The sequence below is a fragment of the Girardinichthys multiradiatus genome, chromosome 15 (assembly GCF_021462225.1).
Source record: "Girardinichthys multiradiatus isolate DD_20200921_A chromosome 15, DD_fGirMul_XY1, whole genome shotgun sequence".
Taxonomy (NCBI): domain Eukaryota; kingdom Metazoa; phylum Chordata; class Actinopteri; order Cyprinodontiformes; family Goodeidae; genus Girardinichthys; species Girardinichthys multiradiatus.
Genome location: NC_061808.1, coordinates 24,928,583 through 24,950,300, shown reverse-complemented (window position 1 = coordinate 24,950,300; position 21,718 = coordinate 24,928,583). Strand labels below are relative to the sequence as shown.

Genomic DNA, 21,718 nt, shown 5'->3' with positions numbered 1-21,718 from the left:
CCGACAATAATAATTTATAGGTACAGTTAAGGAGGTAATCTGAGGATTACTAGAAATAGATCACTACGTTAAAATAAATCGACTTATTTTGCTACGTCACCTATTTGCTGTCCTGGTTAGAGCTGACCTAATTTCCCACGAATGAGTGCAGATACTAGCACAGCGACTTAATATCATTAAACAAATGACAAAACAAGTTTTTTAAAATGAAAAGTCGTTAAAAAAGAAAACATAATCAAACCCTTCCCGCCATATTATTTGAGCCCCTTATATTAAATTTTGATTTCTGTAATGGCGTGTTATTATTGATGTAAAAGGTCTGACGCATTTGTTCAGATTGCTTGGATGTGCAATGAATATACAGTCTCCTTATACTTCTACAGCATGTTTTATAAGTATTTTTGTATTCAAATCAGTATGTTAGCCTACAGTTGGTCCAACAAAATTTATAAAATGAATGTCAAACTAGCAGCCTGCAAAAATAAAATCACATTTTGTTGAGTTACAACCGAAAACCTCTAACCTTTATTCAGACTTTATATGATAGATCAAGAGAAGTAGTGTTTAACACATGAATACATTTGCATCTAAACGTCTCCATTCTTGCTCTGGCTGAATGTTTAGAGCAACTTCCATGCTGCCCCAGCCTCAAATCTTTTGCAGCCTCTAAACTCGTTTCCTTTCAAGATTGCCTTGTATTTAGCTCCATCCATCTTCTCCACAACTCTGACCAACATCACTCTCTATGCTGAAGAATGCCACAGTAGGGGATGGTGTGTTCAGGGTTACGTGCAGCGTTACTTTTATGTCACACCTGCCGTTTTGCATGTAGGTCAAAAAGTGGACTTTTGGTTTCGTCTTTCATATGTTTTCTCTGCATTCTAAGTGGCTTGTGATAATCTGGAAACGAGACTTTGTCTTATCCTGTTTATTTGCAGCAGACCACCTGTAATTTGAGGTGAAAGAGCTGTCCGTTCAGCACCACAGTCCGCCTGATGGGCTGTGTCCCTGCAGGGCGGCGGAAAGCAGGAACAAGTGGATCGCAAATCTTACGTATCGAAGAATGACCATAAAATAAGCAAGATGTGCTCTCGAAGAAAAAAAAAAAAACGAAATATTGAAAATAAGAGGCGGATTTTCCTTGCATGTTGTAAGCATTTGGTGGCAGCACTTAAGAAGCAGACGTATAGAGACAGTGACGTTGAGCTGCACAGAAACAAGCCTCTCCAGCTTGATTTCTTCCTTGGACCACGCTGATAGCCTGTATTTGGACATACAAGAGTCATTTAGCATTTTTTACAATCTCCTAATGCAAAAAAAATCCATCATGAGCTCAAAAAGGTAACTAATTTTATTTTCAGCCGTTTGCGACTCAGCTGATTTTGCGCGGATCCGGCTCTCGATAGCAGCCTGCGACGTTGATGGTGTTGCGGTTTCAGGGCTGATTCTGAGTTGTCATACTGGGTAAATGTGACCCAGTACCGCAGTGGGGATTTTGTTTACAGTCTAGATGCTGGCGTGGTCATGTTGTCGGGTGGTGGGAGGTGGTCTGCATGCGCATACTGACAGAGTTGGTCGAGTCTATTGATCGTACTGGGATTGCACGGGCAGGGAAAGTGGGTTTGATTGAAACATTGATTGTATGTTGCATCGACTGGGTGAGATATTCTTTTCTCTCTTGCCTGAGACAGTAAAAATGGATGTCAACCTGTCAATTATGTTATAGGGGAGATTATTGCACAAATCATGCGGGGTACCTTTTGCATTTGTTCTTGGGTGTACATTTCTATATAATGCACAGATTTGCATTCAAACAGCCACCTGAAGTTGATCCTATAGGATAGGGAACCTAGTGTTATTTATAGCAGAAGTGAAGAGGGGCTGATGACTGCTGTGTCAGATTTCATCTCTCTTTCTCCGTCTGGTTGCCACTTTCCCTCTACCTCTCTGTATCCTCCTCCTCATTCTTATTTTTCTTCTGCATTCCCTTCTTTTTTTCTGACACGAAAGAGCTTTTGATCTGAATTTGAAAGATTGCACCCACTGGCAATTCTAAAATGAATGGTGCAAATGGTGTTTATCCCCTCACCACCATCAAAAACTCCCTATCACTACCTGTGTGAAGCCATAAATCTGCAGCCCCACAAACCCATTAGTAATTGTTAAGATTTGAACCATTGCACAGAAAATATTCTGCAAGAAACAGTTATCATTTTATGACTGGTCAGCACTACTAAGAACTAAAAAAATATATTAATTTGTTTGACTGCAGGTCTTTTAAAAAGAGCTGCAATGATATGACACTGATATTTAGTGCTGCAGCCTTCAGCCACAAATTGCAGATGTTGGCTCATCCAGAGAATGGAGAACCAATTCTTACCTAAATATATAAACAAATGCATTTTACATGCTTAATGCTTTTTTAGCAAAAATATTTTATTATCGTGAAAGTAGAAGCAAAACACTTACATGTAAAATGCCATATTTTATTGTCTTATGGTGGGGAAAAAGACGACAGAAATTTTGTGCAAAACAGGACACCTTCCTGACCCTGCCAGCTTCCCCACTGACGGGACATGCAAAAAAAACAATTACCTACTTGTCTAAATGAGACATAACCTTGTTTAATTTTTCAAGTGTGAGTTCTCCCTTTGATTTGATGATGCCCTGGGTGATGAGCCATATCATTCATATCAATACCTGAACTGGCTGCACCTCCAAAATCAAAACAAGGCATCTGAAAATGTTCAGTCAATTTTGTTTTCTGTGGTTAGCACATGTTAAAAAGCCTTCAAATGAAATTCTGACACCTTAATGTGTTGTGCCTTGTCACCCCTGGTTTGGCTCCGACCACATGTATGTCTAGTAACACTGCAAACCCGTAGGCAGGTATTCCACCCACCTCTCTTTAAGCCTGTTAGCATTTATTCATTTGCTCCTACTGTCTGTCAGCAGGCACTGAGACGATACAGAGAAGATGATGTCCCCTATTCTCCAGGGGTTCCTCCTGGCAGAGACCTTTCTCTATGTCTATGGAGCCCCCACCTACATCCCGGGGTTCAACCAGATGCAGGACAGCTCCCGTGAAGAGCACTGTACCAGCTCAGTACCAACAGATGAGGTAACATACTCCACAGAGTCGGTTCCCTTGGATAAAGTGCATGTTACCAGCTTCATATTGAATGTAGGTGCAGGAGGAGGGACTGGCCCACATGGAGGACCGGAGGGGATAGGTCCAGTGACGCAGACAAAAAATGGGGACAGCGTTCATAGACAATTTGGGTTGAGTAAGGCTGGTCATGAGGCACGAAAGAAGATTGAGAGCATATCTGTAGAGGAAGATGTAGATAGTGTAAAAGAGGACAAACCTGTCAACGGTGAGCGTTTAGGTCCAAAAAATTGGAGAGAACAGGTGGACATTGACATGAATACCCACACACGGACTCCAGGTAGTTTTTGGGCCTCCATTACACCACAGATGGACTCTTTCTACAGCCAAAAGAGCAAACAAGGTGAAACAGACAGGACAAGGCCGTCTGCTTTTGATGGACAGGACGAATACTCTGAAGAAACCTTGCAGTCTTCCACAAAGCCCCCAAACACTCCCTTGTGGTCTCCAAAACTGGCCTCCCTCAGTCCCATACCTCCATTATTGTTGGTCACTCCTCAAACTTCCACACATCTGACAGTCTGGGGCCATGATGGACCAACAAAATCCTCTCCTTCAGATCGTATTTTACCTGAAATCGGACCATTAAACTTGATGCCCAGAGATGATGGCCTGGAAAGCTTGTGGACTGAGGCAGCAAGACCTGCTGGAGGTAATATTTAAAATTTACGCATGCAGGAACAAACTTGATAGAAAATGTATTCTAGTTTGGGCCAAACATTCTCTTTTTGTTTTTTAATTGCCTTTAAAGTTTCCATGTTCAAGTCAACATATTTCCCAGCTTGCCTCATTATTCTCTAAGACGTTTCATTAAAAATGTATGTGGAGGCAAAGATTGGCTTTGATGATTGACAAAGAAAGCGCCTGCTTTTCCACGCTCCACTTTGAACCCCAGCGGGGACCCGTGGCAGTCTAATTACTTTCTATTCTTGATTCAAGTCAGAAAAAAGAGAACATCACAACAGCCAGGAGAGGGCTGGTGGCTGGGTTTGTTATCTGAGTCTTTGGAGAACCAACTGCTGTATCCAGCGTTCTCCACCTATAGGCTACAGTAAAGAGACCAGCAGGTTATTATTTAATGGATTTCATGAGGGTTTTTATATATGAAGGAAAAATGTTACCCAAATCAACCTGGCCCATGTATATCAGTGACTTTGCTTTTCATCTGTTTCTGAATTACTTTAGATTGGGACATGGTGTGTTGTTTTTCTAGACCTTTAAGTTTACTTGATGTTGTGGGACAGGTTCTAGTTAAGGGATTTCTTGATTCCCCAGGACACCTGCTAATCAGACCAGGGTGTTGCTTGTGAAATTGAACCATAAAATGTGGTTAATTACTGTTAATTGAAAACAAGGTGTACAATTATATTTACATGTACAGGTCCTTCTCAAAATATTAGCATATTGTGATAAAGTTCATTATTTTCCATAATGTCATGATGAAAATTTAACATTCATATATTTTAGATTCATTGCACACTAACTGAAATATTTCAGGTCTTTTATTGTCTTAATATGGATGATTTTGGCATACAGCTCATGAAAACCCAAAATTCCTATCTCACAAAATTAGCATATTTCATCCAACCAATAAAAGAAAAGTGTTTTTAATACAAAAAACGTCAACCTTCAAATAATCATGTACAGTTATGCACTCAATACTTGGTCGGGAATCCTTTGGCAGAAATGACTGCTTCAATGTGGCGTGGCATGGAGGCAATCAGCCTGTGGCACTGCTGAGGTCTTATGGAGGCCCAGGATGCTTCGATAGCGGCCTTTAGCTCATCCAGAGTGTTGGGTCTTGAGTCTCTCAACGTTCTCTTCACAATATTCCACAGATTCTCTATGGGGTTCAGGTCAGGAGAGTTGGCAGGCCAATTGAGCACAGTGATACCATGGTCAGTAAACCATTTACCAGTGGTTTTGGCACTGTGAGCAGGTGCCAGGTCGTGCTGAAAAATGAAATCTTCATCTCCATAAAACTTTTCAGCAGATGGAAGCATGAAGTGCTCCAAAATCTCCTGATAGCTAGCTGCATTGATCCTGCCCTTGATAAAACACAGTGGACCAACACCAGCAGCTGACACGGCACCCCAGACCATCACTGACTGTGGGTACTTGACACTGGACTTCTGGCATTTTGGCATTTCCTTCTCCCCAGTCTTCCTCCAGACTCTGGCACCTTGATTTCCGAATGACATGCAGAATTTACTTTCATCCGAAAAAAGTACTTTGGACCACTGAGCAACAGTCCAGTGCTGCTTCTCTGTAGCCCAGGTCAGGCGCTTCTGCCGCTGTTTCTGGTTCAAAAGTGGCTTGACCTGGGGAATGCGGCACCTGTAGCCCATTTCCTGCACACGCCTGTGCACGGTGGCTCTGGATGTTTCTACTCCAGACTCAGTCCACTGCTTCCGCAGGTCCCCCAAGGTCTGGAATCGGCCCTTCTCCACAATCTTCCTCAGGGTCCGGTCACCTCTTCTCGTTGTGCAGCGTTTTCTGCCACACTTTTTCCTTCCCACAGACTTCCCACTGAGGTGCCTTGATACAGCACTCTGGGAACAGCCTATTCGTTCAGAAATTTCTTTCTGTGTCTTACCCTCTTGCTTCAGGGTGTCAATAGTGGCCTTCTGGACAGCAGTCAGGTCGGCAGTCTTACCCATGATTGGGGTTTCGAGTGATGAACCAGGCTGGGAGTTTTAAAGGCCACAGGAATCTTTTGCAGGTGTTTAGAGTTAACTCGTTGATTCAGATGATTAGGTTCATAGCTCGTTTAGAGACCCTTTTAATAATATGCTAATTTTGTGAGATAGGAATTTTGGGTTTTCATGAGCTGTATGCCAAAATCATCCGTATTAAGACAATTAAAGACCTGAAATATTTCAGTTAGTGTGCAATGAATCTAAAATATATGAATGTTAAATTTTCAGCATGACATTATGGAAAATAATGAACTTTATCACAATATGCTAATATTTTGAGAAGGACCTGTATATGCCCATGTGGGATTGCCTGTTGAGGAAGGCCTATTTCAAAAAGAAAATGAAGCTGACAAAAAGCCCCAATTCTTAAAGTGACAACATGTGAAAGGATTATGGATAAGACATGGACCTAAGGGGTTCATTAGAGATGTCCTAAACTAAATTGACTTCTCTCTTTAGACTATCCCACTGCTGATGTTTGATTCTCTCAAAGAGCATTTTAAAGTTTTTATTTTATTTTGTATGATAGACTGCCTTAACTTCCAAGCAGCTTTACTCTGTCATAAATACTAAATATGCTACTGGATCTGTTGTTGTTTTCCAGTGGAAAACATACATATTTTATTTCAGCTGTCAGATGTGGTTTTATTTAAAAGACTGAAGGAGTCAACATTCATTGTTTCTGAATTTTTTTCAGTATTGAACCCAAAATGATCACAAAACAGTGTCAGACTGCAGTATTTCTTTGAATGTTCCAAAACGTTTGACCCTTTTAATTTAAATTCGCATGTTAATAACCTTCTCTAATAAGTATTCATACCCCTTAGCTTTTTTTCTCTCTGTGATTTTATGTGATAAACTAACACAAAGACATGGATGATTGTGAAGATGAAGGCAAATGTTATATGGCTATCAACATTTATTACCAAACAAAATGTGAAAATTGTGCTGTGTACTTATAGTATACTCACCCCCTTGAGTCAGTACGTTTTGCTGCAGTCCCAGCTGTAAGTGTTTTGGGGGACGTTTCCACCAGCTTTTCACATCTGGAGACTAAAACTTTAGCCTGTTCTTCTTTGCAAAATGACTCAAGCTCAGCCATATTAGATGGGGAGAGTCTGTGGACTCTGGATCTATATCCACAATTGGATTTGGATCTAGGCTATGACTGGGATATTTTAATACATGGATAGGCCTTCACTTAAACACTTCCATTGTAGCTCTGGCTGTCTGTTGAGGTTCATTGTCCTACTAGAAGGTGAATCCCTTTCCCATTCTGAGGTCTTTTGCAGCTTCTAACAGATTTATTTCCAGGATTACCCTGTACGTAGGTCCACCCATCTTTCCATCAGCTCTGACCAGCCTCTCTGTCCCTGTTGAAGAAAAGCATACCCACAGTATGATGTTGAAGGGGTGAATACCAAGGCACGCCACACTTTTCAGAACTTTATTTGTAAAAAATGTTAAAAACCTTGCATTATCTGTCTTAAACTTTACAATTAGGGTCTACATTGTGTTCATCTATCAAACAAAATACATTAAATTGTGTGGTTGTAAGTGAAAAAATATGAAAAATGAATATTTCTGCAAGGCATTGTATATCTGCTCTTGTGTTGATACAAACTTCAGCAGACACGGCGGTCCCAGTCTCTCAGGATGACGCCACAGAGGCCACCATGTCATCAGAGGCTCTTCCTCTGATCTTCGAGCCATTTGAAGATGTCACAGAGGAGGGACCAGCCGGGGCGGCAATGGTGGTCTCCCACACACCAGTCAGGTCTCCTGGTACCTTGGCAACCAGGCTGCTGCCAGCATCGGAGGTGGACCCGGACCAGCTCGTCGCAATGAACACAGACAGCGAAGGCCCTTCCAGAGAACCCCCAGTCTTTCTATCTGACTGGACTTCACCTTGGCAGGCATCTGGCTTTGAGCTATTGGAGCCAGTCAGCACCTTGGGTCTCCAAACTGAGCAGAAAGATCATCTGGGGAAAGGTGAGAGAGGCAATTTGATGTGAGCAGCATTATAAATTAGTCTGAAGGTGACCAAATTCTACATGTAATAATGACCTATCTATCTATCTATCTATCTATCTATCTATCTATCTATCTATCTATCTATCTATCTATCTATCTATCTATCTATCTATCTATCTATCTATCTATCTATCTATCTATCTATCTATCTATCTATCTATCTATCTATCTATCTATCTATCTATCTATCTATCTATCTATCTATCTATCTATCTATCTATCTATCTATCTATCTATCTATCTATCTGTCTGTCTGTCTGTCTGTCTGTCTGTCTGTCTGTCTGTCTGTCTGTCTGTCTGTCTGTCTGTCTGTCTGTCTGTCTGTCTGTCTGTCTGTCTGTCTGTCTGTCTGTCTGTCTGTCTGTCTGTCTGTCTATCTATCTATCTATCTATCTATCTATCTATCTATCTATCTATCTATCTATCTATCTAATACATGTAGATGCTGTGAGGACCACAAACTCTGAAGCAAACATGCCATCAGTAGGATCCTCCCACCCATCCTTCCACAGTGCAATGACAACCATGGCGAGCCATCAGCTCCTGCACAAATCCAGAACAGGGTTTGAGGGGATGGAGCCTGAGGGTACAACATGATATATGTGTATTTTATTTCTACATTTTTAGGGCAAAGTCCCTTCTAAACTGTTGCAGTCTTTGTTTTTTCTCTCCTCAGAGGTGCCAGATGAGGATGAGGACGACGAGAACTCTGAAGAATCGGTGGAAGAAGACAGTGAAGAAGACTTAACAGAAATGACTAAAACATCCTCCACTCAGGCACCGTACAGTCTCATCCCTCCACCGCCAGTCTGGGTTCAACGCAACCAAGGGCTGAGTATGAACACACAAGAACATCTTTACAAAGCTGTGAACAGCCCAGAGATGGGTTTATCATATCAACATTGTTCTTTTTATTCCAGTGCGTAGCTGGGCAGAGCTGATCAAAGAAAAGGTAAGACTGCCCCTTGTTGTTATCATATGTCACCTGGTTTTAGAGCTTCATGCATGTCCTCAAAATGAATTTATTGTTACTGTACAACCACCACATTCAATGTATCTTGTTACCTCTGCCAACGAAGTTATGTCTCTCCGTCTGTTTGGAAAATATCTGAAAAGGTTATAAACAAATTTGGTTATTGGGGTGCGTATTAGAACAAGGAACAGATGATTAGATTTTGGTGGTGATGCGGAGCACCATCTAGATCCAGGATTCTTTATTTCTTGACCATGGTGGGGCAACTTGGAATTCCTCACCCTGGCAGCAGCTGACATGCAGTGCCCAGAAGTCATCAAGAATAAAGCTAATCAGTACAGAAAAAAGCTCACGTTTGTCAATGACCCTATTGACCCTATTTCTAGAATTGCGCCGCTCAAGGTGGCAGCAGGTTGGAGTAGCTCTGTTACTTTTGATTCTGATTTATTCTTTTTTGGGAACTATTCCTCTTGTGGTGGATACAGTTGATTTTTTTTGGATGACTGTCCACTCCAGTGTCGGATGCTGTGCAGCTTGGAGGATTTTTCTTAATACTTTCTATTTTTGGACATTTGTTATGATGCATTGCCATGGCAGCGGGGTTGTTTCTTACAACCGGGAGCAGCTGATTAATATCTCAAAAGCTCAAATAATACTTAAGCTACAACCCCAAATCCCTGATGAGTTGAAAAGGAGACGCCGTGGATGCAGAGCAGGAACTAAGAGAAGAGAGAGAAGGAGGAAGTTCAAACCATCTCTTCCATCGATTTTGATGGGCAATGTGAGATCGTTGGGAAACAAGTTGGATGAAGTTCAAGCCCTACAAAGGACCCAGCCAGAGTACCGGGCATGCAGTAGCATGTGTTTTACTGAGACATGGCTGCAGGATCATATCCCCGACTCCAGCGTCTCTCTGCCAGGCTTTTTAACCATATGAGCAGACAGAGATTTAAAGAGGAGTGGCAAATGTAAAGGAGGTGGACTGGCAGTACTTGTGAACAACAGATGGTGTAATCCAGGACATGTTACTGTGAAGTGTCATCTCCACAGTCCAGATATTGAACTGTTGGCAGTAAGTTTTCGTCCATATTATTTACCCAGAGAGTTCACCAGAGTTACCCAGAGAGTTATTTTGGCAACAGTTTACGTTCCACCTTCTGCTGTTTCTGACACTGCATGTGATGCCATCAGCTCAGTTGTTGCTAAGCTACAGACACAAAACCTCAATGCTTTTGTGGCAATTTCTGGTGATTTTAACCATGCTTCACTCTCTGCTACACTTTCAACGTTTCAACAATTTGTCAGCTGCTCTACCAGAGAAAACAAAACATTGGATTTGTTTTATGCAAATGTCAAGGACTCATACATCACTACAGCAAGACCTCCTCTAGGCAAATCAGATCACAATCTTGTTTTTCTCTGCTCGAAATATAAGCCCCTTGTTCAGAGGCAACCTGTAATAAAGAGGACTGTGAGAAAATGGTCACAAGAAGCTGAAGAAGATCTGCAAGGTTGCTTTGAGGCTACAGACTGGGACGCACTGTGCCAGCCACATGGAGAGGACATCAATGCCATGCGGTGTGTAACCGATTATATAAACGTCTGTGTGGATAACATAATCCCCACCAGAACCGTGAGATGCTTCCCCAATAACAAACCTTGTATCACCAGTGACCTGAAGGACCTGCTTAACAAGAAAAAAAGAGCCTTCAGAGAGGGAGACAGAGAATTATTGAGGATTATACAGAAGCAACTTAAAGTCAAGATAAGAGACAGCAAGGAGGTGTACAAGAAGAAGCCGGAGAGCAAGCTCCAGCAAAACAATATCAGAGATGTGTGGACAGGGATGAAGAAGATCACAGGCTTCAAGCAGAAGGATGATCAGACCGATGGAGGTCTGGACAGAGCCAATGAACTGAACACATTCTTCAATAGGTTCAGTTCAGAAACAAGCTTCGCATCCTCCTCTCCTGCTCACAGCCAAACAGACATCCCACCCTCCTTTGACCCACAGGACCCACAGCTGTCCTGTAACACCTCACATTTTTTATCTTCCACCTCAGCCCTAGACCCTTCTGCTTCTACATGTTACCCTGACATCTCACATCATGAAGGTCCTAGAGAGACTCCTGTTGGCCCACCTGAGTAACCAAATAATAAACTATCAGGACCCCCTTCAGTTTGCTTATCGCTGTGGAGTTGGAGTTGAAGATGCCATCATACACCTGCTTCAACAAACCCACTGTCATCTGGACAAAGCCAGCAGCACTGTGAGGATCAAGTTCTTTGATTTATCCAGTGCATTTAACACAATCCAACCTGATTTGCTTTGTCAGAAACTCCAGAAGACTCAGGTGGAGGCCTCAACAATCTCCTGGATCAAAGACTACCTGACAAACAGACCACAGTTTGTGAGACTGAAGGGTTATGAGTCTAACCAGGTAGTCAGCAGCACAGGAGCACCACAGGGGACTGTACTCTCACCATTCCTCTTCACTCTGAACACCTCAGACTTCCAGTACAAGACAGACTCCTGTCATCTGCAGAAATACTCGGATGATTCTGCAGTCGTGGGGTGGATCAGAGATGGACAAGAAGCTGAGTACAGGAAGGTGGTGGACCACTTTGTGGCATGGTGTGGAAACAATCATCTCATCCTGAATGTGACTAAAACAAAGGAGATGATTGTAGATTTTAAGAGAAACAGGAATAAGTCAAAAACTATTTCTATCATGGGAGAAGAAGTGGAGGTGGTGGAGGAGTATAAATACCTCGGTGTTCACCTGGACAACAGACTAGAGTGGAGATGCAACTGTGAACCCATCTACAAGAAGGGACAGAGCAGACTGTACTTCTTGAGGAAGCTTAGGTCCTTTGGTGTTTGCAGAAAGATGCTGCATATCTTCTATAAGTCTGTTGTGGAAAGTGTGATCTCTTCTACCATCATTTGCTGGGGAAGCAGCATCAGAGCCAGGGACTTAAAAAAGCTCAACAAGCTGATAAAGAAGGCTGGTTCTGTTCTGGGGACTCCTCTGGAACCTCTGGAGATCATTTTGGAAAGACGGATTCTTCATAAAATGAAGAACATTATGGAGAACCCTGAGCATCCTCTTCATGAGACTGTCCTACAACAACAGTGTCTTCAGTCAGAGGCTTCTTCCGATCTGCTGTAAGACGGAGCGCTACAGGAGATCCTTCCTGCCCACAGCCATCAGCATCTACAACGGCTCTTTGAGGAAACCTTCATAATATGAGCTACAACAACATTTAATTTCCCTTTGGGATTAATAAAGTATTTTTGAATTGAATTGCCTTGGCGGAGGACTGCACTCCATGAGTGCTTTTCTAGTTTTATGTGATAGATCAACTCATTTTAACAGTTTATAAAGTGGAAGGAAAATGGGACGTTTTTTTTTTTTTTTTTAGTTTTTCAAAAGCAAAAAAGAACTACAATTTTTTTAATAAATATATCTGAAAATCCGATGCAACTGGTTGCTTTCAGATGTAATTTCTGTACAAACCCGGCTCTTCTGTGAAGGCCCTTTAGAGGTTTGTTAGAGAGCATTAAAGAACAAACAGCATCTTGAAGCCCAAGGACCACAGCAGAAAATGGAATCAAAATACCAAGTACATACCTTCCAAAACATGGCTGTTCACCTAAACTGATGCAGACTTTCAAGAGGATTATTATTTAGAGAATCAGACAAGAAATCCATGCTAATCCAAGAGGAACTGCACGGATTCATAGCTCAGGTGGGAGAACTGATTTACATGACAAATTTTAGTCATGCACTCCACACAGCTGGCTTCTATGGAAAAATGGCAAGAACAAAGCCACTGTTAAAAGACAGCCGTAGGGGGATTGCCACAAGCCATGTAGGGACACAGAAGACACGTGGAAGAAGATGTTCTTGCTAAAAATGACCGATAAAATAACTATTTGGCCCATGTGTCAAACATAAAAAAATTAACGTAGCATATCTGAATAATAATCAACTTTATTGACCAAATGTGTGCACACAAACAAGGAATGTGACTTCAGTTCCACTTTGCTTTCAATGTACAGACATTTTAAATACAAATAAACAAATCTGGTGGAAAATAAAACTAGAAAACTGCACTGAAGCATAGTGGTGGCATCATCATGCTGTGGGGATGCTTTTCGCCAGATGGGATAGAGAAGTTGGCCAGATGGGAACATGGATATAGCTAGAGAGAAAAACTTTTCACAAAGAGCTGACTGTGGACCAATGGCTGCAAATTACAGCCAGAGCTGCAATGGCATGGTTTAGTTCAAATATTCAGGTGTCAGAACGGCCCAGTTAAAGTCCAAACCTTAATCCAGTTGAGAATCTGAGGAAACACTTGAAAACTGAAGTTCACAGAGTCTCTCCATCCAATCCAACTGAGAGTTATTTTACAAAGAATGGACAAATACTTAAGTCCCTAATCTTCTTCAGGCTGGTTATGTGTCTGGGATGTTGGCCCCCGTCGGCATCGGCATCACGGGGGCCCTGTTGATTGTCGGCGCCCTCTACAGCATCCGAATGCTCCACCGCAAAAGAAGAAACAGCTTCAAACACCAGAGAAGGAAGGCCAGACAACCAGAGGTTGGTATTCCAGTTACTTGTTGTTCCAGTTAAGGCACCTTTGATTGAGCTCTTCATCTTTTCTCTCACTGTCCGTGTATTTCTTCCTCCACAGCAACCACGGGAGCCTGGCACCAGTTTTCAGGATCAGGCCATGCTGCTGGCTGACAGCTCCGAGGATGAATTCTGAGGACGGATTTTCAGGCTTCTTTTTGTGAGCGATCTTTAGCTGATGGTCTTGTAGGACTGGTCTGGGAACTGTCTCAGCCACTGTAACTGCATTTCCCATCAGCCTTGCCTGTTTGGGCACGGCTGATCTGATATACAGAATGTAACTTGAGTAGAGGGCACAGTGTGGACATGCGGCACACAGGTCAGCTTTAAACCCCCTTCTGGTTGCAATGTATGTACTGCTCTGAAAGTCTGTCAAGTTATACAAAGTCATGGTAGAAAGAAAGTGCATGCTCTTTTAATTCTAGCAATTACAAAAATTATCTTTTTTCCCAGGGTGTACAATTATTTCAGTCAAGTGTACAGAAACACATAACAGATCCCACACTGTCCCAATCTAAAATAAAATAACAGGAATGCTGGATCACTCATTGACCTATTTTTGGCCAAGATCAAACTTTGGGATACAGAGAGGAGTTTGTTATCCAGTCAATGACTTCAATGTGTTCACATCCCAAAATCATTCCACTTCCAACACCGTGCTTAACAGTTGGTAGGAAGTGTTTGACTTTTACCAAACATGGTGTTTTTGATTGCAGCCAAGGATCTCGAAATTGGTTTTCTTGTGGCAACTTTTACACCCAATCTGTTGTCTGTTTTTGTACACTAGAAGTCGGATTTACTGCTGCACCTAAAAGGATTCAACCCCCACTGCATATTAGGTTCATCAGCACCATTGTTCAAGTGCAATAAACCAATTACACAAGAACAGTTTTGGTAGGTAAGTAAAACTAAAATAACAAACATTTCATCCAAATTCAACACTAAACGTTCGTTTAATGGTGGCTGCAGTCTCAAAACGATTTGAACCCTTGAAGAGAACATTTACTAATCAGGTGTGAGAGGGCTTCATTTGTTGCATCAGGTGTGCTTGAGGTATAACACCTCCAATATCTTGACTGTTGAAGGTGATGTTTTATTGTTTGTTAGAAAGTTGCCAGAATTATTGAAAGTTCAGAGAAGAGATCATTGCATTGTACGACCAAGTAAAAGGGTACAAAAAGTAAGGCACAAACTTAACATGGAGAAGCCCCATGCTTGAACTCCAAGACATACACCACAACTGACCCAAAAGCACAAGAAACAATTGGTCCAATGGGCTCAGAAAGATAAATAAGCCAAAAAGGTTTTGGGATTTTGCTATTTGGAGCGAAAAATCTAAACCAAAACGTTTCGGGCTTATGGATCAGTGGTACCACTAAAAGAACACCATGCCCACAGTTAAGCATAGCAGTGTTTTGGTGATGCTGTAGGGCTGTGTTGATTGATCTGAAACAGGAAGCCGGAAGCGTGCGGAGGACCACTTGGATTTAATCAAGTACCAGGAAATCTTCAGAGAAAATATTATGCAATCTTTAAAGAAACTGAAGCTTTGGTATTATTGGTCTTTCAAACAGGACACTGACCCAAGCACATCTGAAAATCCACCAAGGCTCAGTTTCAGTAAAGGTCTTGGAAGATACTACAGTATCCATCATAGCAACCTGGCTTGAAGTCTTGAAAATCTCTGGGGAGATTTGAAAAAGGTGAATGAAAAATGCAAACCCGAGAGTATTTTGGAGGCCTTTGTCCATGAGGACTGGGCCAAAATACCTTAGGAACGCTGCCAGAAACTGGTGTTTCTCTATGAACCAGTAATTTTTCACTAAAGCAAAAAGGTGCTCTGCTAAGTAGCAAATATGCTTGTCATGAAGGGGTTGAATTATTGTGAATGTGCAGCCATTATTAAAAGTTACCTTTTGTATTTTTTAGGATAAATTACTTGCAAAATCAGTGTTGAGCCATTTAAATTGTTCCTGTTTGAATTGCTTATCGCAAAAACCAGCTAGTTAATTAATTTTGTCAATAAATGTGGTTTGCAGTGGCGATTGAAACATTTTAGGTCACTTTTTAATCTGGAGACCCAATAATTGTTATAATGCTCCGATAGACAAAGTTCTCGATGTTAAAGAGAGCATTCTTTCTGTTTACCATAATTATAAACATGCATGTGTGAAAGGCTGAAAACCTAAAGAAAAAAAAAACACACCAACAGAGTTTTGCACAGTTGATCCCAAAGTTATTCATACTCATGTCATAATTTATTAACAGTGAGAACTATTTGTAGAATATATTTGAGTTGGCAAAAAGGGAGTCATTTCTACACGTAGTTCAAAATTATTTAGAGATTTTCTCAGTAACTTTTGCAATGTCCAGCTTATTGTTTCTTTTTCACTTTTGCACGTTTCTAATTATTGTTCTGTTGGAGGAATCCCCAAAAAGAGCATTTCTGCACACATTCTGATGTTTACCTCCAGAACTCGTGACAGGGTTTATGCAACAGTCCTGTGTCCAAAACAACTGTTCAGAACTGATGAGCAAACACTCTTCTGTTTGTCCTGATAAGCCTTTAAGAACTCGAGGTGGGATTTAGTTGGCCTGACTGAGAGAAACAGAGGTCTCTTTGGCTGGAATCCAGTTTTCAGAGATAAGCCTGATGAAGAGTGTGCTGGCGTCAAAACCTTGAGATGCTGACACCAAAACTGTGTTGATAAAAGCTACAGAGATTCATTGGGAAGGCCTTGGTAGTGACCTACCGGTCTTTGATGCTGAAAACACCAGGAGGCCTGAAATGAATTGTGATGTTTAGCCACTAAGGACCGATGCAGCCATAAAATGGCTAAAAATATTTTGAAAAAAATATGTATTTTTACAGCTACTTTTGCTTAAATCCTGATTTATAATTTGGGTATGTGAAAGACTGAAGCAATCCTTTAATCAGTTTTCATCTTTTCTTGATAGTTTATATAAAAGAAGTAAAAACTTTAATTTGACAGTAAATAGCTTAACTTGACACCTGTTTAGCCATGAACTAAAGCTTTAACTAAGTTGGGCCATAGTATATTAATATCTTTAAACACTAGTAATATGAAATATGAAATCCTTATTAAGATCTATTTGGTGAGGATAAATGTCACACAATTGTGTACATGCAGTGCTTTGCAAAGTATTCATACCTCGTACTGTGTTTCACACTTTATCATGTTACAGCTACAAATGTCAGTGTATATTACAGGTATTTTATGCAGCTAATTAAATCCATCCATCCATCCACTCTACATTTTCTTTACCCGCTTCTTCCGTACAGGGTCACGGAGGAGCTGGTGCCTATCTCCAGCACTCTACTGGTGAGAGGCGGGGTACAGTCTGGACAGGTTGCCAGTCCAGAACAACCAGTTCAAAGGAGAATCTGCAGAAAAATCAGAAGTCCAGTTTAAAGTGACAGTGTGTTAGACACAGCAAACATATGAAGAAGGTGCTCTGGTCAGATGAGACCAAAATCAACTATTTGAACAACATGCAAAGCTCTGTCTGTGGAGGAAAACTGCTCATCACCATGAAGTCACCATTCCCAATGTGTGACATGATGGTGGCAGCATAATGCTGTGGGAGCGCTTTTCTTCAGCAGCGACAGAGAAGCGGGTCAGAAATAATGGGAACATAAACAGAGGTAAATACAGGGCAACCCTGGAAAGATTTGAGAGTTGAGTTGAGAATCTGTGGCAAAAACTAAAAAGTATTGACTCAGGTGTGTGGGGTTAAATACAAACACATGCCACACTTTTCAGATTTTTATTTTGCAAAACGTGATGAAAGCCACATATCCTTTTTCTTTAAGTCCATAAGTATGCACTACTTTGTGTTGGTCTATCACACAAAATCCCCGTAAAATACATTGACATTTGTTTCTGTAACGTGACAAACTGCGAAAAACCTCAAGGGGTGTAAATATTTTTGCAAGGAGCTGTTTGTATAGATACTGGTTGTTCTCCTTGCCACATATAGTCTTTTCATATCCAAGTAAATTGTTTGGAGTAAGAGAACGGTGTCCCAGCTGGCTGACGATGCGCCCAGAGCCGTAGAAAGGAACCAACGGGACCAAAATGTTTCAATCTGTACAGAATCCACAGTAAAAAAACAAACAAAAAAAAACATTTACTGTTTTATGGGTACCAAATTCTTAGCCGTCATTTGTGACTACCTGCAGTAAAGTTGCTGTAAAAAGCTTCACAGCTTTAACCAGGTTCTATATTGTTCTTCTCCTAATGGGTACCAGTCTTACAGAAGCAACATGTTGACCTTTCAACATTTCTTTGGAGCTCCCCACCGCTTGCTGCTCATGAGATTTAGTGGAACTAGACTGTAATTTAATTGGAAATGCATTTCTACGTGCAATTCCCTGTGATAACGCTCACTGAGCGTTGTAGTTATGTAAACATTATGTCTAGTTTAAACATCACTGAACGCCATCATCCTATTTAAAACATGTAGCATAAAATACGCTCTGATGTACAAAATAACTCCTATATAAACTTATTTCTGCTAGACCTTTTCCTATTCCTTGACCTCCATGATCCATATTTGGATAAATCGTGCTTGGAAAAACAGACACACTGAGGGCAGTAAGGGAAAAGGTTAGATCTTTCCAGACCTCTGGGAGCTTCCATCCGTTTGTTTAACCTGCCTTCAAAGAGCAGATTTATGAACTTAGCTGAAGATTACAAATGATTTGGGATGATTTTAAGCAATAACCAACAAGGTCTGATTTAAACATCTGTTTATAAAGAAACCTTTGATCAGTGTGATCTGCTTCGTGCCTGTCTATACGCAATAATACAGTTTCAATGGAAGTGTGATGTAAATCGTTTATGGTCTCTGTAAATATGAAAGGGTTGTTATCTAATAAACATTTCTTGTGGCTGTCTGATTCTATTAACCACGTATGACCAGTTGTATATGTTTTGATTTTAATAAATTTAAAAAAACACCTTCGTTGTTCTTTAATTTGTTGCTGGCGTTCTAAAATGCTTTAATGTACAGAGCAAACGGTATTTAAATGTACTATTAAAATAAAATCTACAAAAAAAAAAATTAAATCTGTTCCGATCAGAAGTTTATCATAAAAATGGACTTTTATTGATGTATTTCAACCATTTGTTTTTATTTTGGGGTTTTTCCAGAGCGTTTATGACTTTACATCATATCCATCTAGTCCAAAACTGGTTTTGATGGGTGTTTGAAATCGTCCAGTTAAAACACCCAATTATAGCCAAGTTTTGGTACCAATGGCATCAAAACACATCCTCAGCATGATGCTATCACTACCATGCTAGACCACTGGGACAGTGTGAAGGGGAAAAAAGAAAAACTCACTTTGACTTTTCCAAACATTCGACCTCATTATGACCAAACAGCTCAGTGTTTATCTCATCTGCCTATAAAACATTTCTCCTGGAGAAATTAGGCTCGTCTGTGTGGAAAACAGTCATTTTCTGTCGTGCTCAAAGGAGTCGTCTTTTATTTACTGCAAAGGCTTATTTTTCGTTTAGCATCCTCCCAGACTATGTAGCTCCTTCGAACACCAGTCCAGTTCTTGGCAAGTCTGGTACACAAACATACACAAATCCAGACTTGGTGTGGAAGGCTTACTGATTGGCCTCCCCATAAACCTGACCTCAGTCCTGTTAAAAATGCCAAAAAGCAAGAAAACCAATTTAAAAGAGTGGTCAAATATTCAATCAGAATGTTGCTGGTGGAAACTCAGTAACATTTATCCAAATATTAATGGGGTTGTATGTATAGATTTAAGTTTGTATGCGTAGTTTTGTGTGTTAGAGAAACTTTGCAATAGATTCACACTTGTGTAACAAATGACCATTGATGTTGTGTATGTCAAATTCCACTGCGAAAAAGAAATAACAGATCCAATGCATTTTAAAAGCCCCTTATTATGCCATTCGTGCTGATAACAAGCATGTGAACAGCTGAAAGTGTGTCATGTTTTAAACCCCCGCTCCAGACAGCAGACAAGACAATTCAATTTTCCAGCATTAAAAAAAGAAATCAAATAATTTATTTCTGTGTTCTTTTTCCACATTAAATAAAACCTATTTGACATTTCCAGATCAAAATGAAGAGGAGGGGGGACATGGGGGGGGGACAGACATGCATAAATCAACATTTTGCTCTCCCCCCTTCCTGCTGCATGGGTCTCATTGGAGGTGGTGCTGCCCATCTCTGAAGGACTGCAGGAACCTTGCCGTGAAAGCTGGTTATGCCAATAATAAACTGAAAGCTGGAAATCTTTTGCTAGAATGGCTGACCTAGTTGGACTGGCCGACACTTTTAAAAACGCCAGATCTTTGAGACGTTATTTGACAAAACAAATGCGACGCCACAAGCCATGGCTATGAACTGATGATAGAGCCCTTCGGTCTGTGATCATGATCTGAATGGAGGCGTTTTAAATTCAAAGAAGTGACACGTTCTTGGGAGAGTTGTGAGAAGGGATCATTTCCTTTAAAACCAACACCAACCGGTTGGATCGGGTGTCCAACAAGGGGACAGAGGATTCAGTCAGAATGACCCGGGAGTTCAAACAGGGTCATAATAAAACTCTGAACGGCGTCAGGCGAGCAGGAATTTGCATCTGGGGGTCTATATTGATTGTTTTTTCTTTGCTCATCATTCACACTGGACCTCTGAATGGGTTAAAGTAGCACAGAAATGAAAAACAAACAAGAATTATATTCAAATAACTCCGCCCAACCCCCACAGGTGATAAAAAAAAAAAAACACCGTTACACAAATTTGAATGACGAAAAATAGGGAATCCTATCAGTGGCTTCAAATGCACACAGACGGGTTGGCAGCTCTGTTCCTCGGCTTGTAGAGTAAGAGCTCATCTAGAATAAACCGGAACCGTCAACAAACGCATGTAGTGTAAATCTCAAAAGAGGCACTCAGCCTATTATGGCAGCTTCTAATTATCGCAGATATTTGTTCTATTAATAGGCATGGGCCGGGCCGGGAGTCATCAGCTCAGCTTCACTGCATTTATAAACTAATCTAAAACCAACATGTTGCGATTGCTTTTATTTAAAGAACACAAAAGCAACTATTATTCCCACTGCTGCTAAAAATCTATAGACATACGATTCGGATCAATAGTTATGTTAGTTTTATAATTGAAACTTTTGATACACAGTACAGCTGGTGTGTTCAATTACCCTCGGAAGTTGTAGCTTGGATCTGGCGTTGACCGTGGTCTAACTGCGACTCCGAACACTAACCAGCTGTGCTGCTGACTAATACTAGCAGCTCACACCGATCATGCATTTCTCTCCGTTTGCTCATAAATATGCTGGAAGTTGGAAGGACATCATCTGCTTTGGTGCCAGCTAACATTAACAAGGCAATATATTTCTCTGTATTTTATGTGTTCAGATAGAAACAAAACATGTTCTTAAATAGATATCTTACAGCAGTGGTTAAATCAGATACAAACTGGATAGTCAACTCTGGGTCGCTTGGTGACCTCCAACTTTCCCAGTTGAACTTTGAAGCCACTAGGAGCTTGCCAACAGTAGTTTTAAAACCTTACAATATTTTTTAGAGATATGGGTGGCTCTCTACCTTCCCGACAATGACTGCTTGTTTTCTGTGGCTGGAAATATTTCCCAAGAGATAAATTTGTCTTTCTTGGATGCAAGAGAAAATTGTAGTAGCCCTCTTTCAGCAGCAACAAGTACAGGAGGGGCAGCACTGGTTTAGTCAATGCTCCTAGTAGCCAGGGAAGACTCAGGCCCATCTAATTTACAAGAATTTAGAAACAGTACAATTAAAAATATCAGCGATTTTAAAGCTGCAACAATTTAATACTGTGGAATAGCTGGAAAGTGAAAACCAGCCCATGCCTACTTGTTAACAATGGGTAAAACATTTCCAACAGCGCCACATGCCAGCATCCTGCAGTGCTTCGAATACTGTCGGCAAAAAAAAAAAGCAGATTTTGGGCATAACAAGCACTGAACGCCAATTTAGCCATGCAGAAACTTTGACAGAACCGATCCACACTGCTGTTAAAGTCGCAGGACACACACTCTTACTCACACACTGCAGCAATTTACAAAGAAGTGCATCTGACTTTGTTCATTTTACTTTAAAAGAAAAAAAAAATAAACCCAAAGCAGCTGAAGCAGTA

The 21,718-nt window shown here is 41.0% G+C and overlaps 1 protein-coding gene across 4 annotated transcripts; it reads left to right on the top strand.

Annotated features, from left to right (window-relative positions):
- Nucleotides 1-547: 547 nt before the first annotated feature.
- LOC124882522 (armadillo-like helical domain-containing protein 4) lies at nt 548-21,284 on the top strand. 4 transcript variants are annotated; one of them, XM_047388954.1, is made up of 9 exons: nt 558-1,341; nt 2,953-3,821; nt 7,498-7,860; nt 8,345-8,488; nt 8,579-8,737; nt 8,823-8,854; nt 13,336-13,485; nt 13,580-13,678; nt 16,823-21,284. In XM_047388954.1, exons 2-8 carry the CDS (start codon nt 2,978-2,980, stop codon nt 13,652-13,654), a joined length of 1,767 nt encoding a protein of 588 aa, XP_047244910.1. In that variant the 5' UTR covers nt 558-1,341; nt 2,953-2,977; the 3' UTR covers nt 13,655-13,678; nt 16,823-21,284. The 4 variants fall into 4 exon arrangements, with proteins under 4 accessions (XP_047244911.1, XP_047244910.1, XP_047244909.1 ...); XM_047388955.1 differs by having other exon boundaries at nt 548-1,341; nt 7,501-7,860; nt 13,580-21,284; XM_047388953.1 differs by having other exon boundaries at nt 566-1,341; nt 2,956-3,821; nt 13,580-21,284.
- Nucleotides 21,285-21,718: the final 434 nt, after the last annotated feature.